Raw genomic sequence first — 18,610 nt, forward strand, 5'->3', positions numbered from 1 at the left:
ATTTCAAATTTTGTAGGATATTAAAACCTAGAGGCAATGGGCAAAGTGAAACGGAGAGCTGTGTCAGTGGTAACAAAGGATGGCTGTAAAAATGTACTGGGAGTAGGGTGGTTCGCTTAGGAGTTAACCTTTATGAAGTCTCACACTATGGTTTAGACCAGACTGGAATAATTAAATCTAGGTGTAATTACATGTTAGTTGAGGCTGATTAGGTATGCTAATTAATCTGCAATTATCCTTTGGTGGGGGAGATAATTGAACACAGGTAAAACTGCAGTGATTTAAGGACGTAACGATTATTGTTCTAGAGAGGCAAGCAAAGGAGGAAGGTCTCTGAAGGAAAAATGCCTGAGCAGTGATGTGGGCGAGTGCAGGGTGCAGAGACGCTGCTGGGATAACAAGAGAGGATCGTGAAATGCAGCGTAAGTCAGGGCCACCACAGAATGTGATTAAAGGAATGCAGGGCTTTGGCACCTGAACTGCGGTTTCAGTGGGGCTGAGGCATTTGGCAGCCTGGATTTCAGGAGAAAGCCTGGGAGCTTCTCTCTGGGAAGAGAGCATTGGGAGAGGATGCACCAGCTGTGACCAAGGGAGGGGCAGGAATGCCTCTGACTAAGCCTACGGAGCTGCTGTGAAAGCATTTTTTCAAGGAAACCAAAGATGTGGATGTGAAACTCCTCAGGCTGAAGAGGGCACTGAATCTTCACCCTTGCTTCTGCGGCTGATCATTCGAACCAGGGATTAGTTTCATTAGTGTGAAGTGAGAAGAATGAAGTAGCTATCCATGTCAACAGCTGTAGCACCTAAATCCAAAATGGGCTTTTGTCCTCCTTGGACAAAATGTCATGGGAAAAGAATGAGGTGGGGGAAATCAGGATAATTGGCATCATGAGGCAATGCGGAGTTAGTGGGGCATAAGGGAAGGGTTAAGGCTCAGCTATAAGGTGTTTGTTTTGTACAGGTGTGTCTTGGGCCAGAGATAAGAGTAGACTTGCAGTCTTCAAAGACATTCCTTCAAAGCTGCTTGCAGCACTAGGGTCCTCATCTCCGAGCAGCCTCACAATGCCTCTGGTCTCTTACCTGGGCAGCAGCTTTTCTCAGTAATCGCTGACCATTTGTAGCAATACAATAAGCATGAGAAATGATAAGCAGAACGGTTGAAAAGTAAATAATCATTCATTAAAAGACACCACTTTGAACAGTATGCTGGCTAGATCTTTATTTTAAACAGCCCGTACAACCAAAAATTAAGAGCAACAGCAATTATGCATGTGCATGTGTGTGACTGATACAGTTACAGTACCCAATCACGACATACAAAGTTTGCCAATAAATTAAGAAGTGAAAAAACAAATACAGTGCATACCTAAAGATCATCAGTATAGAAGTGAGAGAAACACAGCCTAAGTAAAAGCATTTGCACATCCTCTAGCCGTTTTAACATTGCCCCTTAAAAGCTAACCCAAGCCATTCTTGCTCTGTGCAGGTTATCTTACAAGCACTGGGCTAAATCATAGCTTTGCGCCAGGGACAAGGAAACGGCTCTCGTGCCGCTTCCCTCACAGGGGCAGGAGGGCAGGTTACACCCCGAGAACCAGCGTTTGCCTTCCTGCGTACCCCGAAGCCTGGAACGGCGTAGCAGATGCTCCTGGATCACTGACACAGCTCCACCTCCTGTCCGGCTCCGTGGCTTGGGCAGCACTGCAGGCCCTCTGCATTGGCTGCGTCTCCCCTTGGCAGGCTGCCCCTGCTACCAGTCCCCTGCGGGGGATTTTAAGGGGTACCTTATTTGCACACAGCTTGCCCAGCATGCATCACTGAGTAACAGGCCAAGCTTATTCTTGTTACTGCTTTATCATTGGTTTCATCTGGACCATAAACATCCATCTATCAATAAATAAAATCATTGGTTTAGCACTCATAAAAATGACAACGCCTCCCACTGGTAACTGTTTAAAAAGTTCTTCATGTTACCCCCTATGCAAGCCTCAAGAAAATTACTTTCTTTTCCCTCGAGCTCACTAACGTTTCAAGTAACAATTTAGAGTACTGCTTGGACAAGACACGGGCTTGGTTCGGAACCGTGTTTCTGGCTATGGGGTCAAAACATTTCCACACTTCTACGCTACACTGTACGAAGCACGTGACTGTGCTGTTTTCACCAGTGAGCAGCAGAAGGGGAACTGAACAGTACTTGCTGTTGATTTCCTCTCCAGGTGACTGAAACAATCCTTTTACAAAGCCTATCAACCTAATCCAGCTAAAACGAAAAGTGAAAATGTCACTCGAGTCAGAACCAAAGCCTGCGTGTATCAAGATTCACAACAAGAGTTCTTCTTATCCAGAGCCACTTGCTCTAACAAACCTCGTGTAAATAAAGCCTTGACTTCCGTTTCCTACCGGCCAGAACAGAACGGTCTGAAAATAACCCACGTCTTCCTCCAACTGCGTATTTATAAGGCACTAAAATTAAGCAACAACCAAAACCCCCGCCAAAAAAAGCCCCAAAACAAAACCAAAAAAATCCAAATAAACTGACCCACAACAAGTAAAAACTGAAATTAAAACTTGGCTATATGAAATAGCAGCAATTTTTTCAGTAGTCTATGAAGCCAGAACATTGATATTTTGGGGCAAAAAACCAATGCACTGTTAGCCAATTACAAAATACCTAAAACCTACATCCACTTACACTTTATAATCAAAATCAGTACAAATCTGATAGGCACAAGTAAAAAGCATTTTCTTCACACCTCAATGCTCAGTTTTGAAACTGAGGCCACTGTTAGGGAGTTTAACTGCTCTGCTGAGATTATAGTACGGTACAACCCAAGCAGTATGGTACCACACAACATCATGCAGCGCTGTACAGCCGGAAGATTATGGTACCATCGCTAAGCTGTCCTACAGGTTACCAACTGGAGGCAAATGTTTTTAACATCATGATTAATTTGACAATGCGTTCAGCTTTGGCACCTATTTCTGAGCCCTCCCTACCATTTTCAAAAGTAATGTTAAATATAGCTATAGTATACAGCTGGTGTAACTCCAGTGTCTTCATCCTTTCCAATTATTTTTCTTATGCTTGGAAATAGGTGAATTCACCTATGTCACTACATTAGATACAAAGGCTAGCACTTAAGATTTCTTAAAAACAATCACTTTGAGTTTGGAAAATTGGTTTTAAAACATATGAAGAAATACTAAACATAAACTCATAAAGCAGGAATTCATACCTTTAAACATCAACAAGAATGAGCTTATTTGGAGAGCAATAAAGCTTTTTTTTTAAAGGATATACTGACTAACTATAGGTAAATTCATTTTTCCCTGATTGCTTGATTAGATCATCCAGGCTCAGTGCCTTGCAGCTTTGCAGATTTTGTCATACACTTCTGGAAAGGCATCCTTGCAATTCATTTGCTCCCTCAGCTTGTGGTATAACGAACCATCAAACATATCCCAGAACTCCTCACGTGTCATATAGCAATCTGCATACAGCATCTGGAAACTGGAGAGGGGAAAAATAAAAAAAATAGAGAGACAGAGATTCAATATTAATTGTGCCACAAGACTTGAAATAGATTATTAAAAAAAACCTTCAGGGCAAGCTATGAATAGCAAATATGAAACAAAAAAACCCATCAAAAATGCTTTTTAAAAACAAGCAGATATAATTGCTCACATGGATTACACTGGGACACTCAGCCAATTCTATTTTGTGGATTTAACATTACCATGATCTCTTTTCCAGGAGGAAATAACATGTAATGGTGAAAACAGCAGACTACCGCCACAGTCGTTTTGGTGAAGGGGAAGATGGGAAAAGAAAGCGATTGAAATAACTGTTGCTTTTAAAATACGGTTCAGAACACTTCTTTAGCCGTCAATGCATTCATACTTTCATTAGTTTTGCTACTTCAAAGAGAAAAGGAGAAGGACTAAAAAATGTCTATAAAACAGTGGTTCACGTTTAGGCATCCTAACCATCTGCAGTCAGATCTTCTGGCAACTTGTATTCTAGCAACCTGTGTTCACAGGAACACAAGTCTAGAGAGAACTTCAAAAGTTCCCCCAAATCAAGAGTCTGGCCCCTTGCACTGAAAACCACACATAACCTAAATTCTCCCTGACAAATACTTTTCTAACTGCTTTTGAAAGCCTCCTTTCCTTTTTCTCCCATTCAAAACCTTTTAATTCCAGCTTCAAAAAAAAGGAAGTATTTTTTCTGCATGCTTTCTTATGATCCATGGAGGTACAGTCATGGCGTCTTGTATTAGCCTGCGTTACCAAATGCATTCAAGGCAGATGTAGCAATACATTCTTTGGCTTTTTAAGGTTTCTTTGAACTGGACATTGAGAATATAACTGGGAAGGCAAAAGCCTGCCAAATCAGACCAGGCCGAGAAGATAAATTTATAGTGTAAATGAAGCACAGTGCAACAAAGGTCCATTTACAAAAATAAATGGAATCCTTATGTAGCTGTGGACTCTTCCTTACTTTCATACTGTGCGCTCTAAAGTGCAGCTAGCATCAGAGTACAGCAGTAAAACACAAACTATTACATAAAAGCTCTATTGTTGTGTGTGATTACGAAACTGTAAGATTAAGCATTTATCCATTGTTCGTTTCCCAGTGACAGGTAGAGAATAGACAAAACTTTGTTAGTAAAGAGCTTTAAATTAAAAGCTTAATTTCAAGTTAATTAAAAAAAGCTTAAAATTAACTTTCAGTTGCTTTGTTCTCTGGCAGATCACTTATTGCAGCTAAAAGTCATTTACACTCTCCAAATCATCTTGAAGCAGACTCACCACTGTTACTCAGCCACACGGGATATAATCACTGTTAGACTGAGAAGTAGGTCAAAATAGAAATGTGGATAAATTGTACTGATGGTGTAAAAATACTGTGTAGTTGTTGTTTTGTTCCTGAGAAACAAGCCTGTAACTGCTTCTCCACTGACACTACTACAGCAAATTAGGCTGGCATGAGTCTATGACAGATGGTGGGCACATATCTCACGCCTACTGCGGTCCTAGGTAATAACAGTTGGGGCAGGGAAAAGGAAGCTATGGAAGTACAAGTTATGAGGGAGGAAAGACTCCCACCACCGCACAGGGACTGCAGGGAAGAGTCAAGGCTGGCCTCCCTGTGCAACGACACACCAGCGCAAGGACGGGGCAGAGCTGCAGCATGACGCTGCAAGGACTGCAGGGAGCAGAACGGTCCCAAGGGCAGGCAGGGAAGCTGTCCAAACTTTAACAGCCTGTGGGATTCCTGGAAGGACTGCGGCCAACAGCTCTGAAACGACCTGAAACAAGTCAGCTCCAGTATGCAAGCTCAGCGGCTGCCTTCCCGAGGGCTGGGCTAAGCCAGCCTTGGTAAGAGCGGTCACTGACGCACGCTAACGCCACTTCTGGACAGCAACTTGTTTATGTACAGTCAGCACAGACCTGCTGAGGTCTTTCTGCACCTGGTTGCATGGATGTATTTTGTTGCAGCAGGGACTCTACTCCTACAGCAGCCTGGAGCTGAAAGAATGCACGGGCGACCTGAAGCTAGCCAGCTCCCAAATACGTTGCAAGAACTTCAGCCAGTGTGCTCATTTGTTTGGTTTTGCAATCAAATGATGGAAGTAAAATCATATTTAAAAATCATAATATCAGAATTAATTAATTAAAATCAGTTTCCAATTATTGTGGTTGTTAAATGATTGCAATATTAAAGTGCCATAGGATTAAATAACTGTGATTAAACCACATGGCAATATAAATTATATGGCATTATTACTATTCTAAGGAGTGGGATCCTTACCCATGCACGCTTCTTACAAACTTCTCCATTTGCCTCATTGAAGCCCTGGCCTCAAATTGTTTCCTTTTGGGCTCTCCATAAGCTCCTATATCCACGTAGAGCTCTGTTTCATCCCCTTTTGGGTGGACCATACCAGGATTATTGGGCAATATGAAAGGACATAACCAAAGAGGGTACACCTGCAGAGGTAAGAAAACACTTTATCACTTACTTTTAACAAAACAATCCTTTAAGCTATCTCCTAGTAAAGGTAACAAAATGAAGAGTTAAGAGGACTTCTTCCCAATTTGGGATCGAAACTTACACAGCTATTCCTTTCCAGTTCTCTTGCTGTGGTTCTTAGCTCCACTTTCTAATGACGATAACACAAATAGATCGAGATGCTCAGAATATGTGCAATGTCCTCCTAGAATTACATCTCCTCCCCCTTAAATATTTGAAATTAAAATAAAAAAAAAAAAAAAAAATCCCTGATCCCAAAGCAACAACTGAATACACTTTCTGAGTAAAAAGAGAATGAAGAGTTTTCTTTTCCAGGTCAGTCCAAAACTGAAATTTCCAAGTTTGTACTTTTTATAGTAACCAAAATAAATTCAGAAATAAAAGCAAGAAAGGGAAATTAATTCCCACAGTTGGGGTTTAGTGAGACCACCAGAGATTTCAGGTGAAAGAAAAATCAGTTCAAGTTTTATTAAGTGATGAAACCTTTTAGAAATATTTGCCTTCTACTAACATTTGAATCTCATGTTTTTATTCTTTTTTGAGAAAGCTGTGTTGATTTCTCCTGCCACCTTGCATCATAGACTCACAAAGCACAGTACTACCCAGGATACGATAATGACCTTTTACACAAATTACGCCTTGAGACCAACAGTCACAGCTCTTATTACACACAGTCCAAGATTCACTACATTTTAAAAACACGTGATCTTACATTAAGGTCAGCATGGAAGGTTTGGATAGATTTCTCAAGGCTCTTCATTGGCACCAACATGTCCTGTACAACGTGGTGTTGCTCGTACAGCTTTCGAATAGCTTCTCCTTGGGTGAGTTTTAACAAAGAGATTTTCGGAGGAACCATCCAGCCAAACAGGTAACGGAAAATGGGGTTATTGCCAAAAGGAATGATATCCTTTAAAGAAGAAAGAAAAAAGTTTGACTTAAGAACGTGTAAGTGAACCAAAAGACAATACTTCCGAATCCTCAGAGCAATATTAAGCCAGATTTTCAATAAATGTTACTTTTGCTAAACTACTATAATACAAATACGAACAAGTAAGAGAGGCCTGTACTGAACTTAGCTACACAGCCTTGCCCTAAGCCTCCTCTAGTTACAATGATTGATTTTCAGTCATATGAATCACAACACACTCAGCTCCAAATACGTTCAGAGAATGAAGTTCAGAGAACAGTAGGCTATTATCTTAAAACAGCTAAGGAAGGAGCACATAAGAAGCCAAACTTACACAACTCTTGCAAGAATAAACACATACAAGATCAGGTCTTAAAAAAATTGTAAAGCTGTAAATTTTTAAGTACTTCCTGCACAGCCAACTCCTGTTTAAAGTCTCCGGGAGCTGAAAGGATCCAGTATCTCACGCCAGAGATTCCAAATGTCACAATGGGAGTATTTCAGAATGCCAAATAAAGTTTTGCGTAAATGTACATCACAACGTATACTTTATGAAATTCAAATTAATGACCTTACTGTATAATTAGTGTCCTGATTTTAGGCAGGGCAAATTTTCAGCCATAATTTCACGTTCATGTTTTTTCCACTGTCTGCCTTTGGAAATCACTTAGTAGCTATAAAAGCTTACCACTGAAATACGTACTTAAGGTCTAAATTCAGAAAAGCACTAAAATGGAAATTAGGAGGTTATAACACCTTATATATAACGAAGTGCCTTTAGATTTATTTTGCCCAAACGCAGGACTTTTAAATTTGCCATAAACTTCACTGTTTTTCTCTGCCACGAAAGACAGAAGTGTGGCCAAGGGGAACAAGGTACATTGTACCTACACCGCGAAAGACTAGAGTACCTTCCTGCAGATGTTATTATTTAGTTTTGGAACTGGTCTTACTTGGAGCTCCCAGAAGATACTGCGTGTATGTCTATGGTAATAATGTCTTGAGGGAATGTATTCTACTCCAGTCCTGTCAGCTTTCAAATACTTCTCCACATGCTTAAAGAACCACGGCTTGTAGTAGTTGCCAATTCTGTTTATCTACAAGAAAACACGCGTTCATTAGCAAACACCAACACAGGTAACAGTTACACCTTACTAGACAACATTAAGTATGTCCCCAAATTCCGTTACAGTGAAGAATCAATGTTATACCCTCTGTGACAGTTTGAATGAGACTGTCACAAGAGATTTAGGGAGCCTTCACTTCTCCACATGCATGGCTCCTTCTTACCTTTCTTGCCATTAAGGTTTAATTTAAATCAGGCTTGCTAAGGCTTGCCTGTTACAAGCTGATTAAGAGACCATGAATGTGACAGAAATGGATACCTAAAATACTGATCTCTCAACCCATCATTAATCCAAAGTCTCATTACGGCAGAGGAGAAACATTTGGGTTGAGGGCTGCAGTGAACAGTTAGCATGTCCCTCCTGTAAATGTCCCTGATGTGTTTTACCAACATTAACTGTATTAAAAGCTTGCTGCGAAAAGCTTCCTCCTTAGGTACTGCAATGAAAAGGCTGTAGACAAAATTATTTGCTAGAATAATGAAATCAGTGGGTCATTTCTTATCAATTGAAGAGATTTCGAGTACAAGCTCTGTTGTAGTAGCAAAGAGCTGTAATTTAAGATATTCTGATGGACAGATCTAACTTTTAATCCCATGTTAAGAGATTGTTCCAATCTTATAATGATTCTGGCTTTACACTGGCATATTGTACAGCTTCAGTTAAACTTTGGGGGCATTTTTTTTTCTTTGTGAGTAACTTCCCTTTAGTTACCTTGCTTTGCTCAGCTTCATCAGTCAAGACTCCTGTCATGATGACTGCTTCTTCCAAAGAATACACAAGTCCTTCCACAAAACTATTCTCCTTTTTCTTAGATTCTTCAGCGAACTTTTCACAAATCTTCTGCAGTCCTCTCACAGGCTCATAATGTATTTTGACATATTTCTTGGCAGGAATCATTTTTATTTCTGCTGCAACCAGGAAACCCAGAGTACCACAAGACCAAGGCACTGCATAAAATAGGTCTGAATTTTCAGTCTGCAAAAAGTATGTCATACTAAATCATATATCCATACCGATAACTGTCAACCACATTGTAAATGATAGCAAAATAACATTTTGTCTTACTGGTGAACATCTCACAAGGCTTCCATCAGCAAGAACAAGTTCATAGGCCACACAGGTGTGTTGAAAAAGTCCATAGATATGGGATGAAGACTCAATGCCAGTTCCCATGATCAGGCCACCTTAACAAGAGAGCACATAACAAATCAGATGAGACACACTCCAAAATGGAGGTGGTTTATGAGAAGAAAACCTCACTTTTAAGCTCTGGGCATGACTTTTAAGACTATTTAAAAAAAAAAAAAAAAAAAAAGGAAGTGCTTATAACATAAATACCACAATAGAACATAAGGTACAACAGAGTATTTCCATAACCTTTAAAATAATGCAACATGTTACTGTATAAAAAGCTAATGAAAATGCAGCAAAATCAGTGAGTCTCTTGTCACCACAATGACCCTTACCTACTGTAAGATCATCAAGCTCTGGTACCACAGGAATAGTCCAGCCCATGGGATTCAGGTGTGCAGTCAACTGGCCCATGGTTACCAAAGGTTCCACACGAACAACCTAAAAAGCAAAAAAAACCCAATTCCCCCCAACAAGTGTAAATTAAGTGTTCAGCATTAACGATGACAAAATACGGCTAACTGGATTGTACTTCCATCTGTTATCAGAATTCAAAGACTTACTTTCCTAAGAGCACTACTAAAAATAGTTGAAACTGTTTAGTGATTCCTCCTCTGCCTCAACATCTTGTTGCTCAGTCCCCAAAACCATAAATCAATCTGGTCTTTTAGACTTCAGCACATAAAAGCTAAGCAATTCCATATGCTGGTTTTTTTGGATAGAATGATCCAAGCTCACATTGTAAAACCTGAAATTTGGTGGGTCTACTGCTACAAAAATCCTTTGTTCTTTATGGAATCTAATCTCGTCTTCAGCTACAAATACGGTAAAAAAGCTTTGTGATGAATTTGTTACCTGTCTTCCCTTGTCCACTTCCAGAATATCCATTAGGTTTATCATGATGTTCTTATGAGTCTTCTTATACTTCCCAACACGAAGCGATACAGTCAACCAGCCAGGCCGGCCAGTGCACATGTATCTTTTGCTGCCTTCATTTTTCCATTCCCGAACCTGCAAGAGGTAACAACTGAACTGATGCTGTAAGGCATACACGCCTTATATTGTCAATAATGTATACCAGAAACATTTTTCCCTCACTGTGAAAAAGCGTTCAGAAATGTTGTTACTCATCTACACGCATGTTACCTGCAAGTAACGAAGTCTGGATGTCTCTATGTTGAGTAGCGACGCTTTGGAAGTCTCTCTGCAGACCTCTGAACTTCTAAATAAAATATGACTAGAGGGGTCTATGTAGAGGAAGCATTTCTAATACCCCGTAGCTTTGGGGTTTTTTTGGAGATGGGATTCAGAAAACTAGAATGGAAGTTTTAAAAATCCACAGGAAAACCTATACTCAAAGGGAGGTATTATCACTGTCATAAATAATGTCAGTTCTGTGAAGTTTAATGAAACAATGCCTCCTCCTAAACACACCAAAAAATGGTCTGAGCCCGAAAATGAACAAGCAAAGACAGAAAAGTTGGGAGGGAAAATGTGTAAGCCATACACATGATCCACGAATTTTGCAAAGCCACAGTGGTTAACATTTGGGGAAAAAACATCAATTGTAGCATTTTCTTCAAAGCTCGACTGCTGCTACAGCTGGTGATAAAAAACCCAACCCCAAACCCTCAAAGAATAACTCCGTGCACATTAATACCCGTCTGAGCTGCAATGAACATGACAGGCAAGGAAGAGAACAGAAGTAGACGTGACAGAATTATCATAAATATTAGACAGCACAGAAACATTAAAGAAATCTGCATTTCAGAGTGGAAGAAAAGTTTCAGCTCCCCTTCAATCATCTCTTGGAACCAACAATGCCGAGAAGCTGGATGTAAGTGGTATTAAAGCACGGTATTAAGCCAACCATTCAAAGATTAACATTTTCACGTTACACCCGCGCACACACGTACGTGCCTGAGCCGTGTGAGGGTACAGAGAAATTCACAGCACGTCTCTAAGGATGTTACAATGACAGCGGCCGGACGGCCGCATCTGGACTTGCCAGCTGTTGACGCCGCAACTTCGCGAGAAGTTTCAGACGGGGGAAAAAAAAAAACCAAAACCCACAGGAGCAGAAACACCCGCTGGCTCTTAGTCGCTTCCTTTTTCCCGCTCCGGCTGCCGCAACCCGATTCGAGGCTGGATTTTGCCCCGGCTCCGGGAGAGGCGCCGGGGGAGGCGGGGGGGGGGGGGGGCTGGCCGCCAGGCCCCGTCCAGCGCCGGTGCACACCGCAGCGGGGAGGCAGGCTGGCAAGGAGCGGGACGGGGGACGAGCTCTCCCCCGGCCCGGGGCGGGGGGTGCGGGGGTCCGGCCGGGTCTCACCTGCGCCTGGATGTGGCGGACGCGCTGGGCGTGCTGCCGCGGGGCGCTGTGGAGGCGCCAGACGGCCCAGGCGCGCAGCTGGTAGTAGACGTCGAAGAGGATGGAGAGCGGCAGGAGGAAGAGGCAGACGAAGACCCAGCGGTGGTGCACCAGCACGGCCTCCAGCCCCCGGTGCCTCACCCACAGCAGCAGCAGCAGCAGCCCCGCGCCCAGCGACCACACCGGCGACATGGCGACCGCCGCCCGCACGCGCTCCCTCACGGCCGCCGGGACCCCTCCATACCGCTCGCGCGCTCGCCGCCCAGCCCCGCCCCGCCTCCCGCCCCCCCCGCGTCCCATTGGCCCTTGCCGGCCTCCGCCGTGAGGCGAGGGGAGGGGAGAGGCCAATGAGAGAGCTCCGGGGAGATCGGACCAGGCGCTGAGCCCGCCGATTGGCTGCGCGCGGCGGGCCCCGTTCTCCCCTCATCGCCTCGGCCGCCGGCCCCCGCCCGCGCCCGCTGCCCCGGCGTGGGCTGCACCTCGCCCCGTGGGGCGGCGGCGGGGCCGGGGGGAGCCCCGGCCGGGGCTGGTGGGGGGCCCGGGGCAGGGTCGGAGCCCCGGCCAGGGCTGGTGGGGGGCCCGGGGCAGGGTCGGAGCCCCGGCCAGGGCTGGGGACGGGTCGTGAGGCGGGGGACAGGGCGTGAGGCAGGGGCGGAGGGGGGGTGTGGGGCAGGGGACAGGGCCTGAGGCAGAGGACTTCCCGCCCAGTCAGGGCTGAGGGAGGTGTGAGGCTGGGGATCAGGCCCTTGGCAGCTCTGTGGTGGAGGTGCTGTTGTGGCCAGTGTCCTTCGGGCAAGGCGGTCACCCTGCTGCCTTTGGGCTGGGGGGCAGGAGCCAAACACCTCTGCGTGCCCCTCTTGGGCACCCTCATGGTGGTGTTTTAGGTACCAGCGAACCTGGCAATGCAGGTGTCTCCCACAGGAAGTCGAAAGTGCCCGTGCGGTCCGCTTTCTAGAAGGATGAAGGGAGATGTCCCCCTCCAAAACATGGCTTGCTCTCTAAAACCCTGGCAGAAAATTCCTCTACAACGTAACAGCGGGAGGGAAGATATGCAAAGTCCGTGAGGAAAATAAGGTGCCTTTTTTAAGCTAAAACCTGCTATGTCCCTCAAGATTGTGCTGTTTGAGAGGGCAGTGGCAGAGGTGCCCCGCAGGCAGTGACCGCCCCAGGAGATGCTGACGCAGCGCGGTGCTGTCAGGGACCCCGGAGTGGCAGAGACACCCTGCCGGGGAACCGCTGGGTTCAGAGAGGAACATGGTGCCAAGGTGTGTCCTGAGGGTGCTACCATGGTGATGTAGCATACTAACATGTCGGATGGTGCCTCTTCCTCTTTTGTCAGCAGGACAAATAGTCACCTTTGCCTTTAGCTGCCACAGGAGATACTTGGGAGCACCAGACTGGGAGCGATCGCTGCATCAAGGTTCAGAGCTCAGCTATGGCAAGCAGCCACACCTTGTAGTCTCCTTCAGACAACTCGGAGGCTTTGTTTTGAACCCTGTTCATTCTTTGTCCCACCGCTTTTATCAAAAGACTGGTCTGAAACTTCACAGCTCTGATATTTGGAAATGGTTTCCTGATTTCCAGCCTAAATTTATTCATGGCCCAATTACATTCATTGCACTTGTGCCTAGTCTGCCCACTAGCTCTTTTCCTTCTTACATCTGAGTTGATGTGGTCTGATTTTATTTACCAATTTGTCTGCTGACTGAAATTATACACAGAAAAGAAGTTTCCCATGCCCTAAAAGAGGTTGTTTTAACCTCTCTGAAGGAGCTAAATAATTATTCTTGATCTGAGTGGGATCAAGTGCAGGGCTTATTGGGTAACAGCATCATTTATTCATAAGGGGATATTTATATCTTAGTGTAAATACTGTTTCGAAATTGTTTTTATGAAGACCCATTGAAAAGTGTTTATAATGTTTTCCATGTTCTGCTCTTGTTTTTGTAAGGCCCTAGGCAGCAAGAAGGGAGCAGGTGAGCTCAAAAATTGCTATGTGAAACTGTGCTTTTTAAAAGAGGAGTGAATCACCATTAAAATTGTGGTGAAATCGCCTGTGTACCTAGCAATGCCAAGCATAGAAAATACAGGAATCAGAAGGGGATGAGGAAAGGGGAGATAGCTGTTTTAAAACCTGATGGTTTTCAATTTTAGTTATTTTAGGTGTGAGCAAAACATCATCCAACAATCTGTGTAGGCTTAGGAAAACATCACCTGCAAATCTGGTTTGAAAAGCTAAGATTCCCTTGGTATCTTTGTAAGACTAAAATCCCCGGTCTCTTCAATTAAATTATCATTTTAAGTGTGTTTAAGCTGTTAGTGCTTCTTAAAAAAGCAGTCCTCTTCCCTTCCTCTCCTCCCTCCTGCTCCTGCCATCCCATCCGCCCACTCATGCTGTTCTGGGCACACTGTGCAGTACAAATGCTTCTGCTGTCACTCAGTAAAACAGGTCGGGGAACTGATCTGACTGAAGAATTGAACTGGTTTTCAAATCAATTTTTTTTCTGCCTGGAGCAGCTCTCTCGTAGAGTTCACCCCACACATGCTTGTGTAGGTGGGATGCAGGGAGCAGAGCAGAGGCCTCTCATTGACCATGCAGGAGCCACCCATCTCCTTGGTGAGAGCCCATCACAGGTCACCCTGCCGATACTGTGCAGGACTCTGTTCATTACCAAGCAGGACTTGATAATAACTATGCAAAGGCTTTTGGACAAAGAAAGAATGAAAAGTTGCAGCTGTTTGTCTAAGGAGACAGCTAAAAGGGACATGATAATAAAGTACTGAGCATTCGAGCTGCAGACAAAAGTAGGCTGAAAACTTCTGTCTCCTTAAGAAAAGTATCAAGAGGCATTCAGTGGAACCAAAGAAAGGCATTGAAACGCATTAGAAAGCCCTTTTTTTCATGCAAGCTCTCATAGCCCTGGTACTGACTGCCACAGAGCTGCTGTTGAGTGGTACCAGGACGTCAAACGGACAGGCATTTTAATAGTAATAGTTATGAAAACTAATCAAGAATTTTGGGAAGGCTGCAAGCCTTCTTAATAAAGAAACCAGTCTACGGTTACTAGGGGTTAGGAGTACATTTCCCTAATCGCCTACCTTCAAGTTTCCTGCACGTTTGTTTGGCACAGAGCTTGTCCTGTCAGAAATGGGACGGGGTTTCAGAGGGTTTGAGGGAGGTGGTGTTCCAACTGCTGTGTGAGAAGCTCCCTCTACTGAGAAAACCAAAGTATATTCGGTCGCCTTGAAGGAAAAGCCTGTTGGGGAAGGTAGGCTGGAGTAGGGCTTTCTGTGGGACGCTGGCAGGTTGACATGTGTTGTTCTGGATATGGGCTGAACAAATCTTGAGAGCTTTCGTACATCCAGTAATTGAAGAAAAATGTCAAATTTCAGCTTGAGGGCTTTAAGGGGGAAAATACAGGGGAATATTATCAGCTGCTTTATGGACTGATGATGTCAGAACAACTGCCAGAATTTTCCAGAGGGATGACACATATGTACCTATTACCTCTGGAAAAAAAAGTCACTCTGTGGCACAGCAAGACTGGTCTGGGGAGTGCTCTGTGGTTTTCTGAGGCAAAGCAGGGCTGTACCGGGCAGGAGAAGCACATACCCCACCTAACGCCTGACAGCCGTGTGCTGGGATTGGGATGTGTTTCCAAGGAATGTGGGGAAGGGTGGCCAAACACTGCTTAACCCTTTTGATAGTGTAAATCTAAATGGAAGATAGCTGGTGTGAGGGTCCTACCTGTCTGGAGCAGGGGCTTAGGAACTGGCGTGGCTCCGTGTGACCTTTCACCGCCTGGATGCACATTTGCAAGGTCCAGGAGATTTCAAAAGACAGCAGAGACATTTATACTGATGCTTGATTCATGAAACCTGCATGCTGTACCTTAGAAAACCTTCTCTTTAGAGGGTGTATGGGAAGAATGTGGTTTACCTTATGTTGCTCAATTGCCTGGCTTCTAGATGGTGTTTTTTGAAAGGTATTTATCAATAGAATATCCATTATCTAGGACCCGCTTCTCAGGTTTCACAAATATTTCATGTGAGGGAGTAGAGATGCATGACGACTTGAGGAGGAGGAGGGCAGAGGGTTTAGTACAACAGCTGTAGCTGTGGTGGCTGCTGGGAAATCGATCAAAAAGGGACAGTGGGATTATAGTTACTTTAGAAACTGCCAGGTAACTCTCAGGGAAAGTGAAAGACCATCTGAAGAAGGCTTAGACCAGGATCTTTAGGATGATTAGGCTATTTTAGGTGTAGGCGGACCTAATCTAATGTGGAAGGATTTGTGATGGGGAAGGGTCTCCAGGTAGCTGTAGCCCAGCATGCTCAGCACACCTAGTCCTCAGGGTGACTTTGCTCTTTCTTCCTTGCCTTCCCCTTGTCCTCTCAAGGCTGCAGTCACGCTGTTTGCGCTGGGAAGGGCTTCACCAGGAGAAGGAATAACTGGTGCTGCAAGGCAAGACAAGGAACCAAGGATGCCTGGGCTGTAGCCTATGTGCTTGCATACTGGCTGTGTTGCGTGGTCCCACTCCTCCAGCAATGAGTTATTGTAGATGGCTGGTGGGACCCCAGTCATCGTCTTGGGAAGAAGCAGATGTAGGGTGTGAAGTGAAATCTGGAATATGAACGATGGCAGAATGGGTGCCATCCTTCGGTGGCCGTGCACTGCGTCAGGAGGCAAGGTCAGCTGCCGGTCAGCACGTTCGCAGAGCCGCTGAAAAAAAACCGTGCCGCAGAACGTGCGAGAGCTTTCGTGTATTCTCTCTGACGTGTATTAAATCCAGCTTTACAACTGCCTGTGAAAAGACGCACTGTCTGGGATTTATAAAAAGAATCACTTGTCAAAACAGAGAGCCGGGCTGGGAAAGGAATTCAGCCCTCCCTTCATTGTCACTGGGGCCAGTGTCCTCAGCAGCAAAAATGAAACGGCTGTGGCAAGGTAGCAGGCATGATGAGCTGGTTACTGAAGGACCTGGGGTTCCAGCACTGAAACCACAAACTGAGGGAGGCCGCCCTCCTCGTGGGTGAGCAGTGGAGGAGAGCGAGCTCATGGGCAACCATCAGTTAGCTTCATGGCTTCATGAGGCTCTCGGAGAGTGAGGTGGGGCAGCAGTTGGAGAAGCGGTGGTGGTCCCCCGTCTCCTTCCATCGGTGAGATCCTGGAGACACTGACTCTGCTGGGCATCAGAGAGGAGCTACAGTCACTGAAAGGCAATAAATATATTATTTCGGATATTCATGATATAATGGACACGTGTACCCGTGGCCTCCAAGGTGCTCAGGGTGAACTTTGTCATGAAGGCAGTTGTGAACCACAGCTGGTGATGAGCAACTCCAGGGCACCCTCTCCCATCACTTGCCTCTGGCCTCCTCTTGCCTGAAGTGGCAAATGCGGCGGGAACATGCAAAAAGCATTCGGGGCTAACGTGACAGTGAAGGCTTGCCAGTGTCACCAGAGGAAAACACTGGAAGTTATTTTTCTGTACAGGCCACATTTTTCTCCTGTTTTCAGCTCCCAGCAAATCTGTATGTGTGTTTAGCCTCCTGGTACCAGCTGTACTTGCGGGCCCTTTTCCACCAAATAAAGCTAAGACTTTCGCTGCCTTGGCCATCACCATTCTCTCCGTCTGGTGCTGTCACTCTGTCACCTGTCTGCTTTCATTTATTTCAACGTTTTAAAAATTTCATGGGCCCACTCCCAGATGATGTAAACTGATAAAACTCCAGGCCATGCTCCAAAAACATCAGTGTAACTGTAGGGTCTAGCCCTTTGGGTTTACTTACCTATGCCAAAGAAAAATAGAAAAGCTGTAAGCAAGGCAAAAAAGGAGAAGAACGGCTGAAAAAAAAAGTTTAAAATGTTGGTTATATAAGAGTTATATAGCTATTATAGTTACCTAGCTTATCCTTTTCATAAGCGAAGCAATCACAGCCAGATAAGTTAATAATTAAGGGTGACAAAAATATACCATTGTTCCAATAATAAGGAACTGTATTAGTCTTACTGAAGATAAATGGAGGCTTATTTAATACGGTTCAGCGCTATGCTGATAGACCACAAATGCTCCTTTTTCACTAGAAAGCTCAGTACAAAATCAGGTCAAAAGCCGATTGCCGGTATCTGTTAAGCCATTTTACTTCCCTCCGAGTCGCTCGCCTCCTTTCGATGGCAGATGTGCCTTGGTGGCAATCCACGTTGGGAAGCGACTCCCACGTGTATGGAGCTGAGCAGAAGGAAGCTGGAAGCTTTGAGAAGAGGTTCCTGCCCCTTTCTATCGAGAGCGACAAGATGTGCTCCCGCGTGTGGATCATCTCATGGAGATACAGAACAATTTCGGACTGAGGACTGAATAAATAGACCGGTCCTCACCCCTGCAAATAAGTGATTGGCAAAGGTGTCTGCACGGAAAGGTGACGAGGGTGTGATTGCTCATTCTCCTTTAATGCAAGAGATTCCTGTAAAATTCAGTTGGGCAGACTTGATTATAGCAATACCTAGTAAAACAAGACAGCAATTCCAGTACCTCCTGACACAATCAAAACCCAATTTTTTCATATCCCTAGCAAGCGCAGAAATGTGATGGCTGCAAAACTGTGCCGATGGGAAGCAGTGGCCTTTCTATACCCACACACAGAAATCCTGTGACTCCCAAAATAGATCTGAGAATGGGTAAATGCACAGATCCTGTCCCCAGCTCATGTTAAAACCTAGGCACACTTCTCAAGCCTCGTGTGCTGAGCTGGAGACTCACACAACTGCTTTCTGTCTCCTCCTGCTCTCTCCATCCTTGGCGAGGCCCATTTTTTTACAAAATGCTTAAGAAAAGCATTGGGAGATTAGCCAGCAATAAACCGTTGTCATCCCAGAGAGGTTAATTACCATTATCTTTAGTATCAGCCAAGAGCTCGTAATAAGCTCTGAACTTTTATTGCGCTGAGGTGTCCGTTCACATCCAGACTAATGCAGATTATAGGGCTGGGATGAGCTCTCCCTCATGCTGGAAGTGGCACAGCGAATCATTGAGGGA

General features: G+C 44.7%; 1 protein-coding gene across 1 annotated transcript; it reads right to left on the reverse strand.

The window, feature by feature from the left end:
* Nucleotides 1–1,193: 1,193 nt before the first annotated feature.
* On the reverse strand, nt 1,194–11,833 carry DHCR24 (24-dehydrocholesterol reductase). Its single transcript, XM_052802545.1, has 9 exons — nt 11,535–11,833; nt 10,061–10,216; nt 9,541–9,646; nt 9,140–9,258; nt 8,786–9,049; nt 7,901–8,044; nt 6,750–6,947; nt 5,816–5,994; nt 1,194–3,511 (listed from the first exon to the last, which is right to left on the reverse strand). Exons 1-9 carry the CDS (start codon nt 11,763–11,765, stop codon nt 3,358–3,360), a joined length of 1,551 nt encoding a protein of 516 aa, XP_052658505.1. The 5' UTR covers nt 11,766–11,833; the 3' UTR covers nt 1,194–3,357.
* Nucleotides 11,834–18,610: the final 6,777 nt, after the last annotated feature.

Source organism: Harpia harpyja, chromosome 11 (assembly GCF_026419915.1).
Source record: "Harpia harpyja isolate bHarHar1 chromosome 11, bHarHar1 primary haplotype, whole genome shotgun sequence".
In the NCBI taxonomy this organism is placed as follows: domain Eukaryota; kingdom Metazoa; phylum Chordata; class Aves; order Accipitriformes; family Accipitridae; genus Harpia; species Harpia harpyja.

Coding starts and splice junctions, on each gene's coding strand:
- DHCR24 (XM_052802545.1), bottom strand. CDS start 11,765: ATGTCGCCGGTGTGGTCGCTGGGCGCGGGGCTGCTGCTGCTGCTGCTG. Junction 9,259..9,540: donor GCTTGATGATCTTACAGTAG/GTAAGGGTCATT, acceptor TCTCTTGTTAAG/GTGGCCTGATCATGGGAACT. Junction 5,995..6,749: donor CCTTCCATGCTGACCTTAAT/GTAAGATCACGT, acceptor TTACCTCTGCAG/GTGTACCCTCTTTGGTTATG.